The 22,362-nt window shown below is 44.6% G+C and overlaps 1 protein-coding gene across 5 annotated transcripts in view; it reads left to right on the top strand.

Moving 5' to 3' along the window:
- Positions 1-22,362, top strand: part of pnpla7b (patatin-like phospholipase domain containing 7b) — a 354,575-nt gene that overhangs the window by 141,934 nt on the left and 190,279 nt on the right. For all 5 annotated transcript variants that reach the window (XM_070862864.1, XM_070862865.1, XM_070862863.1 and 2 more), the window contains one exon: positions 19,175-19,288. In XM_070862864.1, coding sequence (XP_070718965.1) covers positions 19,175-19,288 — 114 coding nt within the window. The remainder of the gene's footprint in view (positions 1-19,174; positions 19,289-22,362) is intronic.

The following is a 22,362-nucleotide window of genomic DNA, read 5'->3' as shown; positions in this document are numbered from 1 at the left end:
GAATAAATGGATAATCCTGATTTAAAAGTTTGAGATAAATGTTACACGGAGGGACAGATTCACTTGCTGCCTTCTGTGCAGGCACTCTATTATTGCTGTAAGCCAGAATGAAGTCCGAGTCTGTATGAAGGCACTCTACTTAAAATACTTTGGGGAAATAGCACCGATAAAGTCAGCTTACCTTCCACAACAACCTGTGGCATTTAACCAGTGAACAATGAGCTGCGTGCTCCCCTGAGCTCGGTTACAGTTGAGCTGGTATTTTTAGACCGAGTCCTCGTCAGCAGCTGATTGAGTAATTGCTAAGGGATCGTTGATGCTGTCGTCTCCTAGCAACCACAGATCACCTGTAAGGATGTTTACTGTTCTGATCATTTTCAGACATGTGATTTTTTAGTTATTTAAATTTGACTCCATTAAAAATGTAGCTTTAACCTAGGTTCCATACGTCATAAGTTGATTCCTATCATCAACTAAATAGCTGTTAATGAGCAACTTGACTATCTCCACACTGAAAATGATTTGGAGCTCCCCAGTAACTCAGCAGTTGCTTGGTGTGGTCGTGAACCATGCAGAACAGCAGGTTCCAGGTTCCATCCCTGGCCTGTGTTGGGTTAGCAGATATGATCTGGGCTGGCCATAGTGGATACTACAATGGGCTTCAGCATAACAGGATTAGGGAATCATAGAATTATACAAAATTTACAGCACGGAAGGAGCCCATTTTGGCCCATCATGTCTGCACCGGCCAACAGCTATCCAGCCTAATCCCACTTTTCAGCTCTTGTTCTGTAGCCTTGTAGGTTATGGCACTTGAAGTGCATATCCAAGTAGTTTTTAAAAGTGGTGAGGGTTTCTGCCTCTACCACCCTTTCAGGCAGTGAGTTCCATACCCCCACCACCCTCTGGGTGAAAACATTTCCCCTCAAATCCCCTCTAAACCTTCTACCAATTACTTTAAATCTAATTCCCCTTCGAGGTCAAGATCTAGTGCTCTGTGTGGATAGCGGCTGAGAACAGGATCCAGAGTCAGCTGTGATGCATCCTATGAAGGAAAGGTTCCTGTCCGTGCGACCGATAGCTGACGCATGAAGACTGGCCACATGGGGAAGGTAGCAGAGGGCACCTGGTGCTTGTCATACTCGAGCCTAGCAAGAGTCATTCCCTTCAGGTAAGGAGGAGGAGGAGCAGCAAACAAGCCCCCCAGTATCGAGCTCGTGCGGCTATTCCTTGTCTGAATCTAGACGGTGAGTCCTGGTGGGCTAACCAACCATGGGATGCTTCACAACTGACACCATTCCTGCCGTTTCAGCTGGGATCACTAAAAGGACAATCAGCCATTGGGAGCTAATAACCTTCTATAGCCCAAGAGCGCTGGGGCCAATTGCAATGCTCCATCTGCTGCCACCCTGTCTGTGGTTCAGCACAACACTGTGATCCATTTATTGACTAAGCCATTGTTACTCCACCTGCGGCACTGATCAGGATGATGAAGTGTATGTAAGTACGGCAGTGTTATACAGTGCAATATTCTGCTGCTATGGTGCCTCCTTTAAGTCCACAAAGTCTAATTGTTAAGTAAACACAAGGTGAGGTCAGAACTTGATTGTTTGGTGTCTGGTCTTTGAAGATTGCGTGTCAATTTCTGCATCCAGGTCAGAAGAGCCCAGCACTAATTTACGGAACCTCTTTCATTTTGAGATTGTTTTACATCCGTTATAAATTGAAACACTGTTGCCTAGGCCCCTAGCTCTGGAACTCCCTGCCTAAACCACTCCGCCTCCTTCAAGGCGCTCCTTAAAATCTACCTCTTTGACCAAGCTTTTGGTCACCTGCGCTAATTTCTACTTATGGGTTCAGTGTCAAATGTTTTTGTCTTGTAATACTCCTGTGGGAACCTTGGGACGTTTCACTGTTAAAGCAGCTATATAAATACAAGTTGTTGTTGAAGTGTGATAGATGTACAAAAGATGCAAGACTTTTACGCATAGTATCTAGATGGCTATGGTATTTTCAGTGCCAGTTCAGTCTATTACATTAATATATTGGGATTTATTTGAATGGAAATGACCATGATAGGATCATCATTCCCTGGCTGGTTTGATGCTGAGAGTGGTGTTATTGGTGAAAGTGCCATGACTATAAAGCACGCATTACCCAGACTGGTGTATGACCTTTGCTTTATTTATTTTTCCATTTGCAATTCTGCATTAATTTCCTGTTGGGCTAGAGGAAGTTAAGCAGAAGTTAAGAATGAAAGAAAAAAAGACTTGCATTTATATGATGCCAGACATCTCCAAGCGCTTTACAGCCAATGTAGCCACTGTTGTAATGTGGCAGCCAATTTGTGCACACAGAGCTCCCACAAACAGCAATGTGATAATGACCATATACCCTGTTTTTGTAATGCTAATTGAAGGATAAATATTGGCCAGGAAACCCGGGATAACTCCCCTGCTCTTCTTTGAAATAGTGCCAAGGGATCTTTTCCGTCCACCTGAGAGCAGGCGGGGCCTCAGTTTAATGTCTCATCCGAAAGACGACACCTCCGGCAGTGCAGCACTCCCTCAGCACTGCACTGGAGTGTCAGCCTAGATTTTTGTGCTCAATTCCCTGGAGTGGGACTTGAACCCACAACCTTCTGACTCAGAGGCAAGGATGCTACCCACTGAGCCATGGCTGACTGAGAGATTCAAGAGAGACGGGGTGTTAACAGAAGCAAGAGGACCAATACGTGAGGAACGAGCGCATGATGTGGTAGCATTATAAAGACCTGGCTGCAGCCCAACAACAACTTGAATATATAGCGCCTTTATTGTAGTAAACTACCAAGGTGCTTCACAGGAGCATTTAAAAACAAAATTTGACATGAGTCACATAGGGCACATGACAAAACGCCTGGTTAGAGAAGTAGGTTTTAAGGAGTGATTTAAAGGAGGAAAGAGAGGTTTAGGGAAGGAATTCCAGAGCTTGGAGCCTTGGCACCAGAAGGCATGGCCACCAATGGTTGAGTGATTATAATCAGGGATGCTCAAGAGGACAGAATTAGAGGAGCGCAAATATCTTAGTGTGTTGCAGGGCTGGAGGAGGTTACAGAGATGGGGACGGGTGAGGCCCCGGAGGGATTTGAAAACAATGATGAGAATTTTAAAGCCCAGGCAAGATTGGGAGCTAATAAATCAAAATGGGGAAAATAGGAAAGGAGTGGGAGAGTATTAATAAAGGACGACATCATACAGGCAAAAAGGAGAGATCTAAATGCAAACTGCATGGGACTGAGCTATGGAACAGGAGAGGATGCAAAGTGCTGGTGGGAATATAATGGAACCTGTCATTTAAGATCCCTCTTGTGAGAGCCCACCTGTCATATGCCACCGTAGCAGCTTGGCTGGAAAGCTTCTCTGTTGTAATTGATTCTAAATGGATCTAACTGGTAGGAAGGTAGTATTCCTGTCACAGTATTGAGTGCTACTTGTATCTAATCTGAGGTTTGCTGTAGCCTGTAGAGACTTGGGAGAAGTAGCTTAAGCACCTCCATATCCACACCATTGAAATAGCACAGGTGGCTGAATGTGGCTGGGCCTGGTTAGTGCTGGCACTTCCAGTCCCAGGTCAGGTGACATCATCTGCTCACTTTCTATATCTCAGCATTGATCCTGGGGGACACCACTCGTCACTGCCCAACAAATCAAAGAAAGAAAGAAGGAACTTGCAATTTATATAGCGCCTTTCATGTCCTCAATGTCCCAAATGCTTTACAACCAATGTACATTTTGAAGTGTACTCACTTATACTGTAGGAAACACGGCAGCCAATATGCGCACAGCACGATCCCACAAACAGCTGTGTGATAACCAGATAATCTAGGGTTTTTTTTAGTGATGTTGCTTGAGGGATAGATATTGACCAGGACACTGGGAGAACTCGCATGCTCAAGAATGTCCTTTTTTTCCCCCAACTCTACCTCCTACCTCCCAATTAATATGGGACAAAATTATTTGGCAGTTGGAAAAATATGGGTTAATAAATGAAAGCCAGCATGGAGTTGTTTAAAGACAAATTGTGTTTGACTAATTTGATTGAGTTCTTTTATGAAGTAATGGAAAGGGATAGTGTGTTTAATGTTGTGTATATGGACTTTCAAAAGGTATTTGATCAAGTACCACATAATAGATTTGTTAGCAAAATTGAAGTCCATGGGATTGAAGGACAGTGGCTGCATGGATGCAAAATTGGCTAATGGACAGAAAGCAGAGAGTTGTGAACGGTTGTTTATCAGACTGGAGGCAAGTGTGCAGTCATGTCTCCCAGGGGTTGGCGTTGGGACTATTGCTCTTTTTCAAATATCTTAATGACCTGGATTTGGGCATGCAGGGCATCATTTGTAAATTTGCAGATGGCATGAAACTCAGAAATGTAGTAAACATTGAGGAGGATAATAACAGACTTCAGGAGGACATACACAAACTGGTGAAATGTTCAGACAAATGGTCAGTAAAACTTAACGCAGAGAAGTGTGAAGTAATTCATTTTGTAGGAAGAATGAGGAGAGGCAATATAAAATAAATGGCACAATTTAAAAGGGGATGCAGGAACAGAGAGACCTGGGGATGTACACACGTCTTTGAAGGTGGCAGTACAAATTCAGAAGGCAGTTAAAAGGCATATGGGGTGCTTGGCTTTATAAATAGAAGCATAGAGTACAAAAGCAAGGAAGTTATGCTACATCTAATTTTTTTAAAAACTAGTTCGGCCCCAGCTGGAGTATTCTATCCAATTCTGAGCATCACATTTTAGGAAGGATGTCGCGGATTAATAGAGAGTGCAGAGGAGATTTACTAGAATGGTACCAAGGATGAACGACTTCAGTTGCATGGAGAGACTAGAGAAACGAGGGTTGTTCTCCTTATAGCAGAGAAGGTTAAGGGGAGATTTGATAGAGATGTTCAAAATCTTGAATTGTTTTGATAAGAGTAACTAAGGAGAAACTGTTTCTGGTGGTGGAAGTATCAGTAACCAGAGTTCACAGACTTGAGGTCATTTACAAAAGAACCAGAGGCAACATGAGTGGAAACACAATTTATGCAGCAGATTGTTCTGAATTGGAATGCACTGCCTGAAAGGGTGGTGGAAGCAGATTTCAGTAATAACTTTTAAAAGTGAATTTGATAAATACTTGAAAAGGAAAAAAAATTGCAGAGCTATGAGGCAAGAGTGGGTGAGTGGGACTAATTGGATAGCACTTTCAAAGAGCCGGCACAGGCACAGTAGGCCAAATGGCGGCCTCCTGTGCTGTATTATTCTATGATTGTATGCTTTCCTATTCAGCGTTCTGAAATTGTCTCCAATTCCAAGAGCCTTCATTTTAGCTAGCAATTTATAATGCAAATCCTTGTCAAATGCCATCTGAAAATCACTGTGTGGCATCCATTCATCCTCCTCTCTTCATCTCTGACTTTATCAAGGTACTCGATTAGGTTAGTTAGACTTGACTTTATCTTTTCAAAGCCCTGCTCATTCACTCTACTCAGTGCTTGTTTCTTCTGTCCCTCATAATGTATTCTAACAATTTTCCCATTACTGACATTTGATTTACTAGCCTGTAGTTAATTGGGTTTGCTACCTTCCAATCTTCAGAACTATCCCCAGATCCCCCACTGTCTGGAAACCTGTAACCGATGCATCCATAATTTCCTTGTCCATATCTTTTAATACCCTAAGGTAGAAACAATTCAGGCTTGATGGTTTGTCTGGCTTCAATCCCATTTGATATAGCTATTAATATTTTTCTGTTTGCATATCCCTGTAGAATTTTCCCTTTTGCTAATCTCTAAACTGCCTGTACATATGGTGTTGTATTCTCCTTTTCCATTGTGAAGACTGAAGCAAAATATTAATTTAAAAATCTGTCTTGTTATCCTATGCTATTTTTATACTTGTCTATTTTGATAGGCCCTCCTCTTCCTTAGCCACTTTTTTCTTGATGTGCTTGTAGAAACCTTTACCTCTGAATTTTTCATAGTCTTTGCTCTAATTATTTTCTTGGTCTCCATTTATTGTTTTCTATAATCCTCTTAGTCTTGTCATTATATTTCAAGCCTACTTTTCTTTAATATTAGTTCCCTTTCCTTTTCAGATGTATATATTTTGTAATCCACTAATTCCCTTCTTCAAAATAGGCTCCATTGTTTGTAGATTTACCATTTGACAATTTTACCCTATGGTTAGCAATTCCTCCTTCTTTCCTTCAAAGTTAGTTTAATTGAAGTCCAAAGCCATGGTTTGTGAATTTGACTTTCTGCTCTTCAAGCCCAATAATGAATTGAATTATGTTATGGTCACTATTCCCAAGTTGGTCCCTTCCTACCAGGATGCTAATCATTTCTGGTCTGTTGCTGATAACTGTATCTGCTCCCTTGTTGGGTTGAAGGTCTGCTGTTATCTTTAAAACATTCAATAAATCAATTCCTTTTTTTATACTTGACCTGTTATTTCACTCTTAATCTATGTGCTGGTTAGTACATTTGCCTCCCTGATCTGCATACGCATAACAGTCGTCTTAAGTTGTCACCATCAGGAGCTTTATAAAAATCAGTGCAACCTATCATTTCGGACCACCCGTTCTCCTGAGGAAAAGCCATCTCTCAACAGGTTGTCCCTCATTAGATAATCAAATACCTGTAATTGAAAAGCGATTGATGTATGAATGGCTGTTGTGTAATCTGTTAAATGCTTGTAGTTTGCATAGGAGCTTCTAAACACTGATAGCCTGAACGTCTGATGTCCTCTTACCCCAGTGACGACCAGTATCTTTAGCGCTTGATAATGCTATGAGAAAGTGATTCAAAAACTTCTACAGCATGGTTTAATCCGGGGTTGTCGATGCAATCAACCCCTTAAGCCCAGGATAACATTGCTCTCCATTTAGACAGCCAACACTCTTCAGAGTCGGAAGGTCGTAGGTTCAAGTCCCATTCCAGAGCACAAAATCTACGTCGACACTCCAGTGCAGTATGGTGGGAGCGCTGCACTGACGGAGATGCTGTCTTTTGGATGAGACGTTAAACCAAAGCCCCGTCTTCCTGGCCAATATTTATCCCTCAAACAGCGTCACTAATATAGATTATCTGGTCATTATCACATTACTATTTGTGGGACCTTGCGTACATTGGTTGCGGTATTTCCTACATTACAACAGTGACTACATTTAAATACTTCATTGGTTGTACTACTAGAAACGAGGTGACCGCTCAGAGTAAAACACATGGTTCCCCAGGAGAAAGCAAGTCAGGATGTAGGCTGCCGGCAATCCTTCATCCAAGAGAATTTGATCCAGAACTGTCATTGACTTTTACCTACTGCTTCCCCAGAGAAATTGTTCTGAGTAAAAAAAAATGCTAACAATTTCACACCAGCAAGATAATGCAATGCAAGATGGAGTATTTTTGGCCCACCTTCCCTTGAGATAGTGACTGTCAAGAAGATATTTATATAGTCCCCTCTATTCCCAAGCCAAGGTCATTCAATATATATAATAGACGACAATCTATCCGCGTTTGCAGATCATACTAAACTAATAGGCATACTGAATAATGAGTAGAGCTTGAAGTTGCAAAAAGGATATAGATTAATTGAGTGGGCAGAATGCTAGCAGATGAAGTTGAAAGTACCAAAGTGTGATGTAATATATAAGTAAGAATGGCAGATGGGATTAATTGCATTAGAGGCACTAGAGTGTAGATGAACAGAGGGATTTAGAGGTCCCGCTACACACAAGGTTTGCTTGCAGGTGCAAAAGGAGGGATCAAAGCTCAGCATCCTGTTTTTGTCATGAGATATAAAATGTGAAATCACAGAGAAGTGCAACTGGAGTGATACAGAACACTGGTTAGATCTCATTTGGAGAACTTCAATTTTGCCTACCTTAATTTTGGAGAAGGACCAGTGACAATTCGCCAGGAGGATACCTGGAATGAAAGGACTGAGTTATTATGAGAAGCTGGATAGCATGGGTTTTTTTTTTTTTACTCGTTAGAGGTGAGGATGTTGTGGGATGAACTGATTGAAATGTGTAAAATATTGAAGGGAATTGACCGGATATATAGTGAATCCAGGAAAACAAATCTTCACCAAAGATTGTGGGAATGTGGAATTCCCTGCCCCAGAAAGTGATGGATGCAGAATCAGTTGAAGTGTTTTAAAGAGCGAGAAATGCACTTGTAAAGAAATGGTATTGAGGAGAAAGAATGGTGTATTGGCAGTGCAAAAATAACGATGGCAAACAGAATGGTGCTGCAGCTCAGTGGGTCAAATGACGACCTCTTGTTGCCATATTCCTAAGCGGTAGCACTGCAAATAGATTAACTGGCTGTTCATCTCATTGCTGTTTGTGAGATCCCTACCCCCATCTCAGATACTTAATGTATCTGCTTTGTCCTGGTAGAGATGGGGAAAGGGAGCAATCCCATTCTCCCACATGGTCTGAAATTAATTTGTCTCTTGCAGTGAGAATATTCTGTTAGAGCTGAGTTGCCCCACCGCCCACTACTGTTGTTTGGAAAGTAAGGGTAGGAGATTGAGATGATAATTAATACGGAGGATGCAAGGAAAAACAGAGGCAAGAAGTGAAGGAGGTTGAAAGCAGAGAAGCCCAAGAAATGGAGATTTGGATGTAAGGAATGGAGGACAACTTGCATTTATATCGAGCTTTTAATGTCGAAAAACATCCCAAGGCATGTCACAAAAATGTAATCAGACAAAAATGGATACTGAGCTAAAGAAAGAGATACATGAAGGGGCCAAGCAAGTAGGAAAGAGGGTATTGGAGGTCCATGTGCACTCTCCCTCCCTCCCTCTCTCCCTTCCTTCCTCCCTCTCTCCCTTCCTTCCTCCCTCTCTCCCTTCCTTCCTTCCTCCCTCTCCCTTCCTTCCTCCCTCTCTCCCTTCCTTCCTCCCTCCCTCTCTCCCTTCCTTCCTCCCTCCCTCTCTCCCTTCCTTCCTCCCTCCCTCTCTCCCTTCCTTCCTCCCTCCCTCTCTCCCTTCCTTCCTCCCTCCCTCTCTCCCTTCCTTCCTCCCTCCCTCTCTCCCTTCCTTCCTCCCTCCCTCTCTCCCTTCCTTCCTCCCTCCCTCTCTCCCTTCCTTCCTCCCTCCCTCTCTCCCTTCCTTCCTCCCTCCCTCTCTCCCTTCCTTCCTCCCTCCCTCTCTCCCTTCCTTCCTCCCTCCCTCTCTCCCTTCCTTCCTCCCTCCCTCTCTCCCTTCCTTCCTCCCTCCCTCTCTCCCTTCCTTCCTCCCTCCCTCTCTCCCTTCCTTCCTCCCTCCCTCTCTCCCTTCCTTCCTCCCTCCCTCTCTCCCTTCCTTCCTCCCTCCCTTCCTTCCTCCCTCCCTCTCTCCCTTCCTCCCTCCCTCCCTCTCTCCCTTCCTCCCCCTCTCTCTCCCTTCCTTCCTCCCTCCCTCTCTCCCTTCCTCCCTCCCTCCCTCCCTCTCTCTCTCCCTTCCTTCCTCCCTCTATCCTCCCATGCGCACAGAAGTAAGTGTACTAATAACAAAAGCCTGGGAGCAAGAAACTCGCCCTCTGGGTTACTGCAGTGGTACACAGCAGTGAGGGAATGGAGTCATTTTTTGGTTTGCTAAAACATTTGACCGAAGCATTAATGCTGTGTTAACAAATGGTGCTGAAACCATATGCCAACACCACCTTTTGTAAAACGGGATTTTGTTGAAGTTTATTGTGATTTTTGAATGTATATGTTTATATACTTTGAAAGGATTTCCCAAAAACACCTCCTGCAGCAGCTTGTGGTTGTGCCTGGGGGCAGCACGGGCCAGCCCACACTGCGATATGTGCACACTAGGTCTGTGCAGCAGAGCAGGTTTCCAGTTGTCTTGGATAATCCTTGCCACTGGTGTGCAACAGTCACCATACGTTTAAAAAATTCACGCACAGGCATCTTCCACCTTTGAGAATGTAGTTCAGGTTCTTCATTCGAAACACCTGTGAACTCATCCTTTTTCTTGGTGTGGAAGCAAGTCATCCTCGTTTCGACGGAATGCCTATGATGATTTGTGAATGCTGCTCACTAGTTGCAGTTTGCTTACCCTCCGCTTTTTAATTTTACTTGACAGCTATTTTCCTGCAAGCTACATAGACCTTTGGCTATAAAAACTGCGACTATACTGTTGATGTGGGGCTGTGGGTTGCTTCAGGCAGAAAATGGCAAAATCTTCATTCCACCTAATTGTGTGGAGTCATTCAGTGTAGGGCTATTGATAAACTGTTGTCCAAGGACATCTGTGGCCTGGTTGTGTTAGTTTCTGTACTGTGGGAAGATTTTGGTGTGACAGCTGAAGCCTTTGCAGAGCTTGTTGGTCAAGTTCAGTGGCTACAACATGTCGTGTTGAAGAAATGTGGTGACTGGATTCAAAGCCTAATGAGCAGATTGAGGGGTGCACAGTTCAAGAATCGTCTCCTCTGTAGGCCGTAGAAATTGAGCCTTTTGAATCTATCCCCACAGCTCCGCTCGACCCTTACCCACCCCTCCTCCGCACCACCCCCCCCCCCCCCACCACCCCCAACCTCTTACAACTTGCTCATTTCTGCACATTTTCCAGTGTTTTTGTAAATGCCAGTGGTCCAGTTGCCATCTACATAGTCAATTCGGAGCTTTTGGTGTTTTGCCTCTTGTCGGGAACCCGTGACTGGGTGATTGCACATAATCTAAAGATCTCTGAATCCTTTGTACCTTTCGACTTCTCTCTCACTGTTTCAATGGCGATCTAATGACCTCATGGCCTCATCTCTCCTCCTTGGTCAAAAAGCCAAGCCGATGAGCTAGTTCCTGACCTCTCCCACTATGTGGTCCACCAGTAGTAGGTGCATGAGTTGCCCCATCGGGTCATTAATGCATATTTCTCTCTTTCATTTCACGCCCCCTGTTATGTAATGATGTGTGTATCGTCCCAGTACCTTAAATGTATTGTAAGTACTATGCCACACCACAGAGGGCGCTGCGGTGGGAAACCCTGGTAGTACCTGTAACAAGGACTATATAAGGCTGACCACCACACCTGGGAGGCACTCTGGAGCTGAACAATAAAGGACGAAGGTCACAGCAGTTAGACTTACACCAGACCGTGTGGAGTCAGTGATTTGTGTGCTACATACACCACATTGGCAACGAGGAAGCGGACGAACTCCACACAACCATGGCTACTCTGGGCTCGCTAAAGGATTTTACCGTGAGCAATGATTGGGAGGGCTTTACGGAAAGGCTCGAGTACTACTTCACAGCAAATGACCTGACGGAGGACACATACGCAATGAGAGATAAGCGTAAGGCGATATTGCTCTCCAGTTGTGGAGATGAGGTTTACTGTCTCGTCAGGGATTTGCTGGCACCTGGGAGCGCCAGGGACAAGTCATACGAGGAGCTGACTGAACTCATTCGTGACCAGTTGAAACCGAAGGAGAGCGGCAAGTCAGGTGGCAGCGGAGACTGCGGCGGCGGCATCGACGATGGCGGCGGCATCGTGTCGGAGCTGCAGAGCATCAAAGATGGCGGCGCCCAAAGAGAAGCCTCGTGGAATCCTCCTGCATCAAAGATGGCGCCTTAAAGAGGAAATGCACCTGGGAGTCTTAAAAGGGCCTTACAAATTGGTGGTCCCCACAAAGGACTTCTGTTTGGCAGAGCGAGTCTAAAATGAGCTATGTTAATGTGAGATAGTGAATTTATAATAAGAATTACTTTTTTTAATGCTGAATGGCCACTTTATTTGTGTAAAATAATGGATGAAGTACAATTAATGATAACGGCTAACAAGGAAATCAAGGTTCCACTACCAGTCAATAACCAGATAATGTACCAGATAAAATGTACCATACTAACGCACTGTCTATGCCCGCCTGCCTTCCGTTGGACAAGTGTGATGTTATGTAATGATGCGCGTATCGTTGTCCTGCGTCCAGGTGGTGGGGGGGGGGTGAGGTGATGTTATGTAATGATGTGTGTATCGTCCCAGTACCTTAAATGTATTGTAAGTACTAAGCTGCACCACAGAGAGCGCTGTGGTGGGAAACCCTGGTAGTACCTGTAACAAGGACTATATAAGGCTGACCACCACACCTGAGAGGCACTCTGGAGCTGAACAATAAAGGACGAAGGTCACAGCAGTTAGACTAACACCAGACCGTGTGGAGTCAGTGATTTGTGTGCTACATACACCACACCCCCCTCCTCCAAACTGGTAAAGTAAGAAGGTACTGCCACCTCCCTACCGTGGCTAAAATTGGCAACTCACTATATGAGGATGGCACATGAACTAATCGCATATTGATCAGCTTCTTCAGTACTTTCAAAACTATTCAAAAATCTCTCTTTGGTGTTCCCCCCCACCTCTCCGCTTGGCTTTTTCTCTCCATTCTGTCAAGTGCTTTGAGACATCACTCGGTACATCGGAGCAATATAAAAATGTATGTTGTTGCCCTGTCACCACAGACTTTTTACTGCTCATCTCCAATGAGTTTTGTTTGGTGGTCTTTGTTGTGAGGGATATTAGTGTTGAGGAATTTGAACCTTTTATTATCAAGTACTCCCAGGTCAGCTGCAGCACAGCTAGATGTAGACTAAAACTCCCTCACTCTCCCGTCCTGTGACAATTTGAACTGGTGCTCTCCACTCTCCCATTCTGTGACAGTTGGAACTGGTGCTCTCCACTTTCCCGTCCTGTGACAGTTGGAACTGGTGCTCTCCACTCTCTCTGTCCTGTGACAGTTGGAACTGGTGCTCTCCACTCTCCCATTGGTGTAGGAGGGAGGGCTTTAGTTTCCTGAACAATTGGGACCACTTCTGGGGTAGGTGGGACCTGTACAAGTCGGACAGGTTGCACCTCAACAGAGACGGGACCAATGTTCTTGCGGGTGGTTTTGATAGTACGGTTGTGAGTGCTTTAAACTAGCTTGGCAGGGGGATGGGAACCCAGGAGAGGGCTTTGAGCTAGTTAGGGTGGGTGAGAGCTCAGATGAACAGAACCCCAAGAAAGAATGCAAAAGGCAGGAGGCAACAGAGCAGAGTAGCACTGGGCTAAGTGTAAACCACAAGGTGATAGGAAGGGACAATATGTATGAATATAAAGGGGCTGCAGGAGGGGTCAAAACTAAAAATCATGGTTTAAAAACTAGTATTAAAACACTTTACCTAAACGCACGCAGCATTCGAAACAAAGTAAATGAGTTGCCGGCACAAATCATTACAAATGGGTATGATTTGGTGGCCATTACTGAAACGTGGTTGCAGGGTGGCCAAGACTGGGAATTAAACATACAGGGGTATCTGACAATTCGGAAAGATAGACAAGAGGGGAAGGGAGGTGGGGTAGCTCTGTTAATGAAGGATGATATCAGGGCAGTTGTGAGAGACGTTATTGGCTCTAATAAACAAAATGTTGAATCATTGTTGGTGGAGATTAGAGATAGTAAGGGGAAAAAGTCACTGGTGGGTGTAGTTTATAAGCCCCTAAATAATAACTTCACGGTGGGGCGGACAATAATCAGGAGAATAATGGAGGTATGTGAAAAAGGAACGGCAGTAATCATGGGGGATTTTAACCTACATATCGATTGGCCAAATCAAATCGCACAGGGTAGCCTTGAGGAGGAATTCATAGAATGCATATGGGATTGTTTCTTAGAACAGTATGTTACAGAACCTACAAGGGAGCAAGCTATCTTAGATCTGGTCCTGTGTAATGAGACAGGAATAATAAACGATCTCCTAGTAAAAGATCCTCTCTGAATGAGTGATCATAGTATGGTTGAATTTGTTATACAGATTGATGGTGAGGAAGTAGTGTCTCAAACGAGCGTACTATGCTTAAACAAAGGGGTCTACAGTGGGATGAGGGCAGAGTTGGCTAAAGTAGATTGGGAACACAGACTAAACGGTGGCACAATTGAGGAACAGTGGAGGACTTTTAAGGAGCTCTTTCATAGTGCTCAACAAAAATATATTCCAGTGAAAAAGAAGGGCGGTAAGAGAAGGGAAAACCAGCCGTGGATAACCAAGGAAATAAAGGAGAGTATCAAATTCAAAAGCAATGTGTATAAGGTGGCCAAGGTTAGTGGGAAACTAGAAGATTGGGAAAATTTTAAACGACAGCCAAGAATGACTAAGAAAGCAATAAAGAAAGGAAAGATAGATTACGAAAGTAAACTTGCGCAAAACATAAAAACCGATAGTAAAAGCTTTTAACGATATATAAAACGGAAAAGAGTGACTAAAGTAAATGTTGGTCCCTTCGAAGATGAGATGGGGGATTTAATAATGGGAAATGTGGAAATGACTGAGACCTTAAACAATTATTTTGCTTCAGTCTTCACAGTGGAAGACACGAAAACCATGCCAGAAATTGCTGGTCACGGGAATGTGGGAAGGGAGGACCTTGAGACAATCACTATCACTAGGGGGGTAGTGCTGGACAGGCTAATGGGACTCAAGGTAGACAAGTCCCCTGGTCCTGATGAAATGCATCCCAGGGTATTAAAAGAGATGGCGGAAGTTATAGCAGATGCATTCGTTATAATCTACCAAAATTCTCTGGACTCTGGGGAGGTACCATCGGATTGGAAAGCAGCTAATGTAACACCTCTGTTTAAAAAAGGGGGCAGACAAAAGGCAGGTAACTATAGGCCAGTTAGTTTAACATCTGTAGTGGGGAAAATGCTTGAAGCTATCATTAAGGAAGAAATAGCAGGACATCTAGATAGGAATAGTGCAATCAAGCAGACGCAACATGGATTCATGAAAGGGAAATCATGTGTAACTAATTTACTGGAATTCTTTGAGGATATAACGAGCATGGTGGATAGAGGTGTACCGATGGATGTTCAGCCATGAACTCATTGAATGGCGGTGCAGGCTCGAAGGGCCGAATGGCCTACTCCTGCACCTATTTTCTATGTTTCTATGTTTCTATGTTTTCTAAATCTTCTCTTAAATTGTCATCAGTGGAAAGCAAAGTGACTATGTAGGGCCGAGTCTCAGTGGCTGTAACATTACTGAACACTCGAAGGTTTCACACCAGTAGCTTTGTGGGTGAGGTGGAAACTTTGTACAAGTTTCTCGCAGGAGATTATGTCAGGCCGATTATGGTCGACGATGCAGGAAATTGCATGCGATTATTGGGGGCAACAAGCTCAATAGGTCGAATGGGTATTTCCTATTGCGTTTTTCTTCTACCTCAGCAGCCACTTAGTGAAAATATTGAAGGGCAGATAGGGAAGCTGGCCAAAAGGTAAAGGCACCATTTAGGATTACCTTCACCCAAAAGGCTCCAGGCTCAATTCCCTGCTTGCACTGAGTCAGCTCACTGTAGCATTACATAAGAAATAGGAGCAGGAGTAGGCCATTTGACCCCTCGAGCCTGCTCCGCCATTTAATAAGATCATGGCTGACCTGATCATGGACTCAGCTCCACTTAGCTGCCCACTCCCCATAACCCTTTATTCCCTTATCGCTCAAAAATCTGCCTATCTCCGCCTTGAATATATTCAATGACCCAGCCTCCACAGCTCTCTGGGGCAGAGAATGCCACAGATTTACAACCCTCAGAGATGAAATTCCTCCTCATCTCAGGTTTAAATGGGCGGCCCCTTATTCTGAGACTATGTCCCCGAGTTTTAGTTTCCCCGAGTGGAAATATCCTCTCTGCATCCACCTTGTCGAGCCCCTTCACTATCTTATATGTTTCAATAAGATCACCTCTCATTCTTCTGAACTCCAATGAGTGTAGGCTCAACCTATCTTCATAAGTCAACCTCCTCATCTCAGGAATCAACCTAGTGAACCTTCTCTGAACAGCCTCCAATGCAAGTATATCCTTCCTTAAATACGTGACCGAAACTGTTGACCCCGAATTGGGCATGAGGAGGGGGCCGCTGGGGAACTGGTTTCCTACTCTAGGCTCATCATCATCATCATCATCGGCGGTCCCTCGAACAAGGATGACTTGCTTCCACACGAGTTCACAGATGTTTCAATGAAGGACCCGATGTTCCAGTCCTGAACTCCAATTGAGCGGGTGGAAGATGCCTGTGCGTGGATTTTTTAAAAAAAAAAACATGTGGTGACCGTTGCACATCAGCCACCACACAGAGCTAGGCCTTTATCCAGTGGCAAGGTTGAACCAGGATGACTGGAGACCGATATATAAAATGGAAAAGACTGAAGTAAATGTTGGTCCCTTAGAAGATGAGAAGGGGGATTTAATAATGGGAAATGTGGAAATTGTTGAGACCTTAAACAATTATTTTGCTTCGGTCTTCACAGTGGAAGACACAAAAACCATGCCAAAAATTGCTGGTCATAGGAATGTGGGAAGGGAGGACCTTGAGATAATCACTATCTCGAGGGGGGTAGTGCTGGACAGACTAATGGATCTCAAGGTAGACAAGTCTCCTGGTCCTGATGAAATGCATCCCAGGGTATTAAAAGAGATGGCAGAAGTTATAGCAGATGCAGTCGTTATAATCTATCAAAATTCTCTGGACTCTGGGGAGGTACCATCGGATTGGAAAGCAACTAATGTAACACCTCTGTTTAAAAAAGGGGCAGACAAAAGGCAGGTAACTATAGGCCGGTGAGTTTAACCTCTGTAGTGGGGAAAATGTTTGAAGCTATCATTAAGGAAGAAATAGCGGGACATCTAGATAGGAATAGTGCAATCAAGCAGATGCAACATGGATTCATGAAGGGGAAATCATGTTCAACTAATTTACTGGAATTCTTTGAGGATATAACGAGCATGATAGATAGAGGTGTACCGATGGATGTGGTGTATTTAGATTTCCAAAAGGCATTCGATAAGGTGCCACACAAAAGGTTACTGCAGAAGATAAAGGTACGCGGAGTCAGAGGAAATGTATTAGCATGGATCGAGAAATGGCTGGCTAACAGAAAGCAGAGAGTCGGGATAAATGGGTCCATTTCGGGTTGGAAATCGGTGGTTAATGGTGTGCCACAGGGATCGGTGCTGGGACCACAACTGTTTACAATATACATAGATGACCTGGAAGAGGGGACAGAGTGTAGTGTAACAAAATTTGCAGATGACACAAAGATTAGTGGAAAAGCGGGTTGTGTAGAGGACACAGAGAGGCCGCAAAGAGATTTAGATATGTTAAGCGAATGGGCTAAGGTTTGGCAGATGGAATACAATGTCGGAAAATGTGAGCTCATCCACCTTGGAAAAAAAAACAGTAAAAGGGAATATTATTTGAATGGGGAGAAATTACAACATACTGCGGTGCAGAGGGACCTGGGGGTCCTTGTGCATGAATCCCAAAAAGTTAGTTTGCAGGTGCAGCAGGTAATCAGGAAGGCGAATGGAATGTTGGCCTTCATTGCGAGAGGGATGGAGTACAAAAGCAGGGAGGTCCTGCTGCAACTGTACAGGGTATTGGTGAGGCCGCACCTGGAGTACTACGTGCAGTTTTGGTCACCTTACTTAAGGAAGGATATACTAGCTTTGGAGGGGGTACAGAGACGATTCACTAGGCTGATTCCGGAGATGAGGGGGTTACCTTATGATGATAGATTGAGTAGACTGGATCTTTACTTGTTGGAGTTCAGAAGGATGAGGGGTGATCTTATAGAAACATTTAAAATAATGAAAGGGATAGACAAGATAGAGGCAGAGAGGTTGTTTCCACTGGTCGGGGAGACGAGAACTAGGGGGCACAGCCTCAAAATACGGGGGAGCCAATTTAAAACCGAGTTGAGAAGGAATTTCTTCTCCGAGGGTTGTGAATCTGTGGAATTCTCTGCCTAGGGAAGCAGTTGAGGCTAGCTCATTGAATGTATTCAAATCACAGATAGATAGATTTTTAACCAATAAGGGAATTAAGGGTTATGGGGAGCGGGCAGGTAAGTAGAGCTGAGTCTACGGCCAGGTCAGCCATGATCTTGTTGAATGGCGGAGCAGGCTCGAGAGGCTAGATGGCCTACTCCTGTTCCTAATTCTTATGTTCTTATGTACTCTTTGTTGTTTGCTTAATAATTCAATGCAACACATTGCTATTAAGAACTAGTTGGTTTATTAACAAAGGTTTAACAATCACACTACACATTACCAGTTCATCCACTAGGCTCACAACTGCATACCTCTTCGTGGATGACCTAGACTCAACTGACTGGGATTTTATTGAGTCTTGTGAACATCATGTGACTGTCTAAGCCACTCACAATGCAACAGTTCTACAAACCTGTGAGCATCCTCACAGGTATATACATTACACTCTTCCTGCACAATATGCACCTGTGTGACCTGTTTGTTTCCCAAACCAGTAATCCTTAACCTCTCTGAGTAAGACTGCTGATTAATGAATTATGGGCAGTCCTTTGCTGTGGAGTGGCACTCACTAGCAAATTGACTTGAATTTGCAGCAATCTCATTTCACTTAGGAACTCTTACAGCCAGCAGAAAGAGGAGACGTTTATCCCATTAGTCTGGGCTGGATTCAAACCACTCCATAGTCACCATCTACTTCTTAGGCAGTCCCTCGGAGTCGAAGATGACTTGTTTCCACACTGAACATGAGTCCTCAGGTGACTGAAGGTCCAATGCGGGACCTACAGTCTCTGTCACAGGTGGGGCTGACGGTGGTTGAAGGAATGGGTGGGTGGGGTGCTTGGGTTGTTGTGTGCTCCTTCCGCTGTTTGCGCTTGGCTTTCGCGTGCTCCTGGCGAAGAGACTCGAGGTGTTAGACGCCTTCCCAGATGCTTCTCCTCCATTTTGAGCGGTGTTGGGCAGGGATTCCCAGGTGTCGGAGGGGATGTTGCACTTTTTTAAGGATGCCTTGAGGGTGTCCTTGAAGCGTTTCCTCTGCCCACCTGGGGCTCGCTTGCCGTGTCGAAGCTCTGCGAAGAGTTACCAAACGCCTATGTTCATAACTCAACTTGCCCAGAGTGGCCTAACTCTTGTAATCGTGCAGTGCAAGATTGTCCACACCATGTTGAGATTTGAGAATAATTAAATATTACAGGTTTAGACACTGCACTATAATGTGACCACTGACACAACAGCACTCTGCTTCACTCCCTGAAGCTGCCGCTACAGGCGAGTGTCAAAGGTTATAGGTCAGGGTAAAGTTTATTCCTAATGGTTCCTGTTTATCTTCTCACAGGTAGAAGCCCTGACTCGTCAGCCGTCTGCCACCACGGTCCATGCAGTGAGAGACTCTGAACTAGCCAAGCTTCCCGAGGGAGCTTTGAACTCCATTAAGCGCAGATACCCTCAGGTAAGAAACGCAGGTCACTTCAGCGAAACGAAATTCCCCAACAGTTTTTAGGTCGCTTGGTGCCTCGCTTTCCTTGCTGAAAGAGTGGTTTCTGACACCACGGTACGCATAAACTTCACCATGTTGCACCACCTCCCATTCAGGAAGGGTTGAGAAACTTGTTTTGAGCTACTAAGAGGTAATTGTAAGAGGCATACATGATTTGCATCTTCACCCCCGCCCCCCCCCGCCCCGCCCCTCCAAACATCAAAGACTCCACCTTAGCTGTGCATCTGATTATAGCTGAATTTTGGAATTTTCTATAGGGCAAAGTCAAGAGCAGTTCTGTGCTACTCACCCTGCACTATATCAGTGCTTAGAACAAAACACAACTTTTAAGTGTATGCTATACCGCAACAATCACTGGTGCTGACAGCATTTTTAACAGCGATGTGAGTGTTAGCTGTGGTTTCTTGGCCACTCACATCACCGCCAAGTGGAGGAAGACACCAATCCAACGCGTGTGTGCTGGGAACGTTTGTACAGGGCGCTGATTGTTGGGCTCCAACAACCGCGTGACGCCAAGGCTGCAGCCACGGCTACAAGACCACGTTTTTGAATCAGCCTTGCTACCAGTGGCAAAGTGGGTATCACTGCAAAATTGGCAGAGTTGCACTGTACGATTGGCATAGCACACAGACTCGTGCTGTGGAAGCAATGAGCGAACAGCACAACTAAATCCTTAGATCACCTTAAGAAGCCAAAGCCTGATTGCCATGTAAATGTGACTTAAAAGGACCCCGTACCAAGTGTAAAGCATTGCTGCATGTGAAGACTGACTACCACGCACCAGCATGACCATTCAGCCATTGGTGTTGTTTTGTGCCTTCAGTATTTATTATGGATGGCGAGGTGTGACCTAATTATTGTACAAAGTACTGCATATCGGGCTCATTTCATGTGGAGTTTACTTTTATGGATATCATGTCTGCCTTTCTTTTTGAAAATGAACGATTGCAAGTATTTCACAATGTCAGGGGAAAGGCGGCCAAGTGCCAAACCAAAGATAATTTGTTCTGCTCGCCGCTAACTCTGCGAATATTATGGCGGGTGTGGGGAGACCAGACCCTGGAATGGGGGAGGGGGTGGGCGGGGGGGAGGAAAGAGACCAACCCCTGTGAGAGATAGGGGTGGGGCGGGGGAGAGAGAGAGAGGGAGGAGGGTTCCAGCCCCTGTAGTGGGGGGAGGGGACCGGGTCTTGTAAGGGGGGGGCTGGTGTGCAGAGGGAGAGAGAGACCAACTCTTGGAGCTGCTTTGTTGCAGGAAGTCGTGTGCAGCCACTTGAGAATATCTGACTGCCGGTAGAGTCTTACGGTCTCTCTAATCTCTTTCGGTGCAGAACTACCTTAAGGAAACCAAGTTAGCACAACCCATCCCCTCCTCCCTGAATCAGCAGCCTGGAGAAATCTCCTTGGAAACATTGCAGACTGATGCTCTCCATTTGCTTCATTTTTTTGGATTGTGAACCTTGGTAAATGTTGTCTTTTTTGTATATTCCACTGTGCATTCTACTTTACCCTGAGAGTGGTTAGAATGTGGAACTCACCACCACAGGGATAGTTGAGGCAAAGATGCATTTAAGGGGAAGCTAGATAAACACAAGAGGGAGAAAGGATTCGAAGGATGTGCTGATAGGGTGAGATGAAGTGGGGCAGGAGGATTCTTGTAAACGATGGCATGGACCAGTTGGGCCAAATGGTCGGTTTCTGTGCTTTATATTCTATTTAATTTCAGAAGGCCTGTCACTATCGGAAAAGACAAGTTCCTTTTTCAGGCATGCACCCTCTGTCAAAACTGGCTTCCTTCCTTGTCCAATCCTGGTGATTCCCGATGTTTTCTGCTTTTATATACTCTGAATAGTTATTCCGAAGGGGCTTTGATTCCAGTGATGAGCTGGATAACATTTTGCGTGTATTGCAAGGACTGATTGTCATTACATGTGCTTGAGTGTAGATTAAAGTTTGCAGAGTTCACTGATTATTTAATTCTACATTTTAATTATCAAACTTTAATTAGCTCTCAGCGCAGTGCTGATGGGTACCTTTTATGTAACTTTAAAAAAATGGTTGGCTGCTCATGCGTTATCATAGTTATTACAGGTCTGTGCTCCGAAGCTGGTACCGAGAAAGGTTAAAAGTTTTATTTGAATGATGCATGTGGCATTTCTGGAGGCGTTCATTCAGCATGCTCAGCAAGGGGCCTTGTTTCCATGGTAATGGTAGCCTGAGTCATCTCAAATTAAAGCTGAAGCATTGCCCGTTTGTTGTTTTATTAAATAAGAGTGTACAGAGAATGACAGGCATGTGCTTCCCAGAAATTTCCATGCATGCGATTGAGATCGCTGAGATTTTTCATGGAAGTAGACTGCTGACCCCTCCAGGACTGAAGCAGTGTTTTGTAGACCACCTGTAACGTGCCAGTCCGGAGATTCATCCGTGCTTGGAATGTGAGGGAATGCATGGCACAGTGTGTAACTGTCTGAGGGTGAGGGAGCATGTGGGTAACACACTGAAACTGTCTGGGGACGGCACAGGCACTGTGAAACCGGCAATGTTTGGAAAGGGATGCTTGCTCCTGCAATGTATAGCCTTGGCTATTCGTTTATCCTCTGTTAACCAATGCCAGCAGTTGTTAAAACTGTTCCTAATTTTGAGGGTCTGCCAGTGATCGTATACATGGGGTAAAATATTCGAGATAGTGTACAGCACACAAGCGATTGTAGCAATTCTGTGAATTTAACTTAACGCCTTTCTATTTGGTAGTATCGAGTTTATAAAGTACTTTCTCTGCATTGGAATTGTTTATTATGCATAAAGATTCCGTTTAACGTTGCTCACACTGTTGGCTGAAAAAGCAACATGTTCCATGGTTTTTGAGGGATAATGGGTCGAGAATAGTTTGACCTTTGACTCTGTGCTCCAGGATTGTGCAGCCACAGGAATCTGACTGCAGTGAGCTCGGGATGAGGAGATTGTCAGTGTGCTGTGTGACTCTAAATACAACAACACAAATGTTTTTGTATGTATATTGACAGT

The sequence above is a fragment of the Pristiophorus japonicus genome, chromosome 20, assembly GCF_044704955.1.
Source record: "Pristiophorus japonicus isolate sPriJap1 chromosome 20, sPriJap1.hap1, whole genome shotgun sequence".
Lineage (NCBI taxonomy): Eukaryota > Metazoa > Chordata > Chondrichthyes > Pristiophoridae > Pristiophorus > Pristiophorus japonicus.
This window is presented reverse-complemented; position numbering and strand designations above follow the sequence as displayed.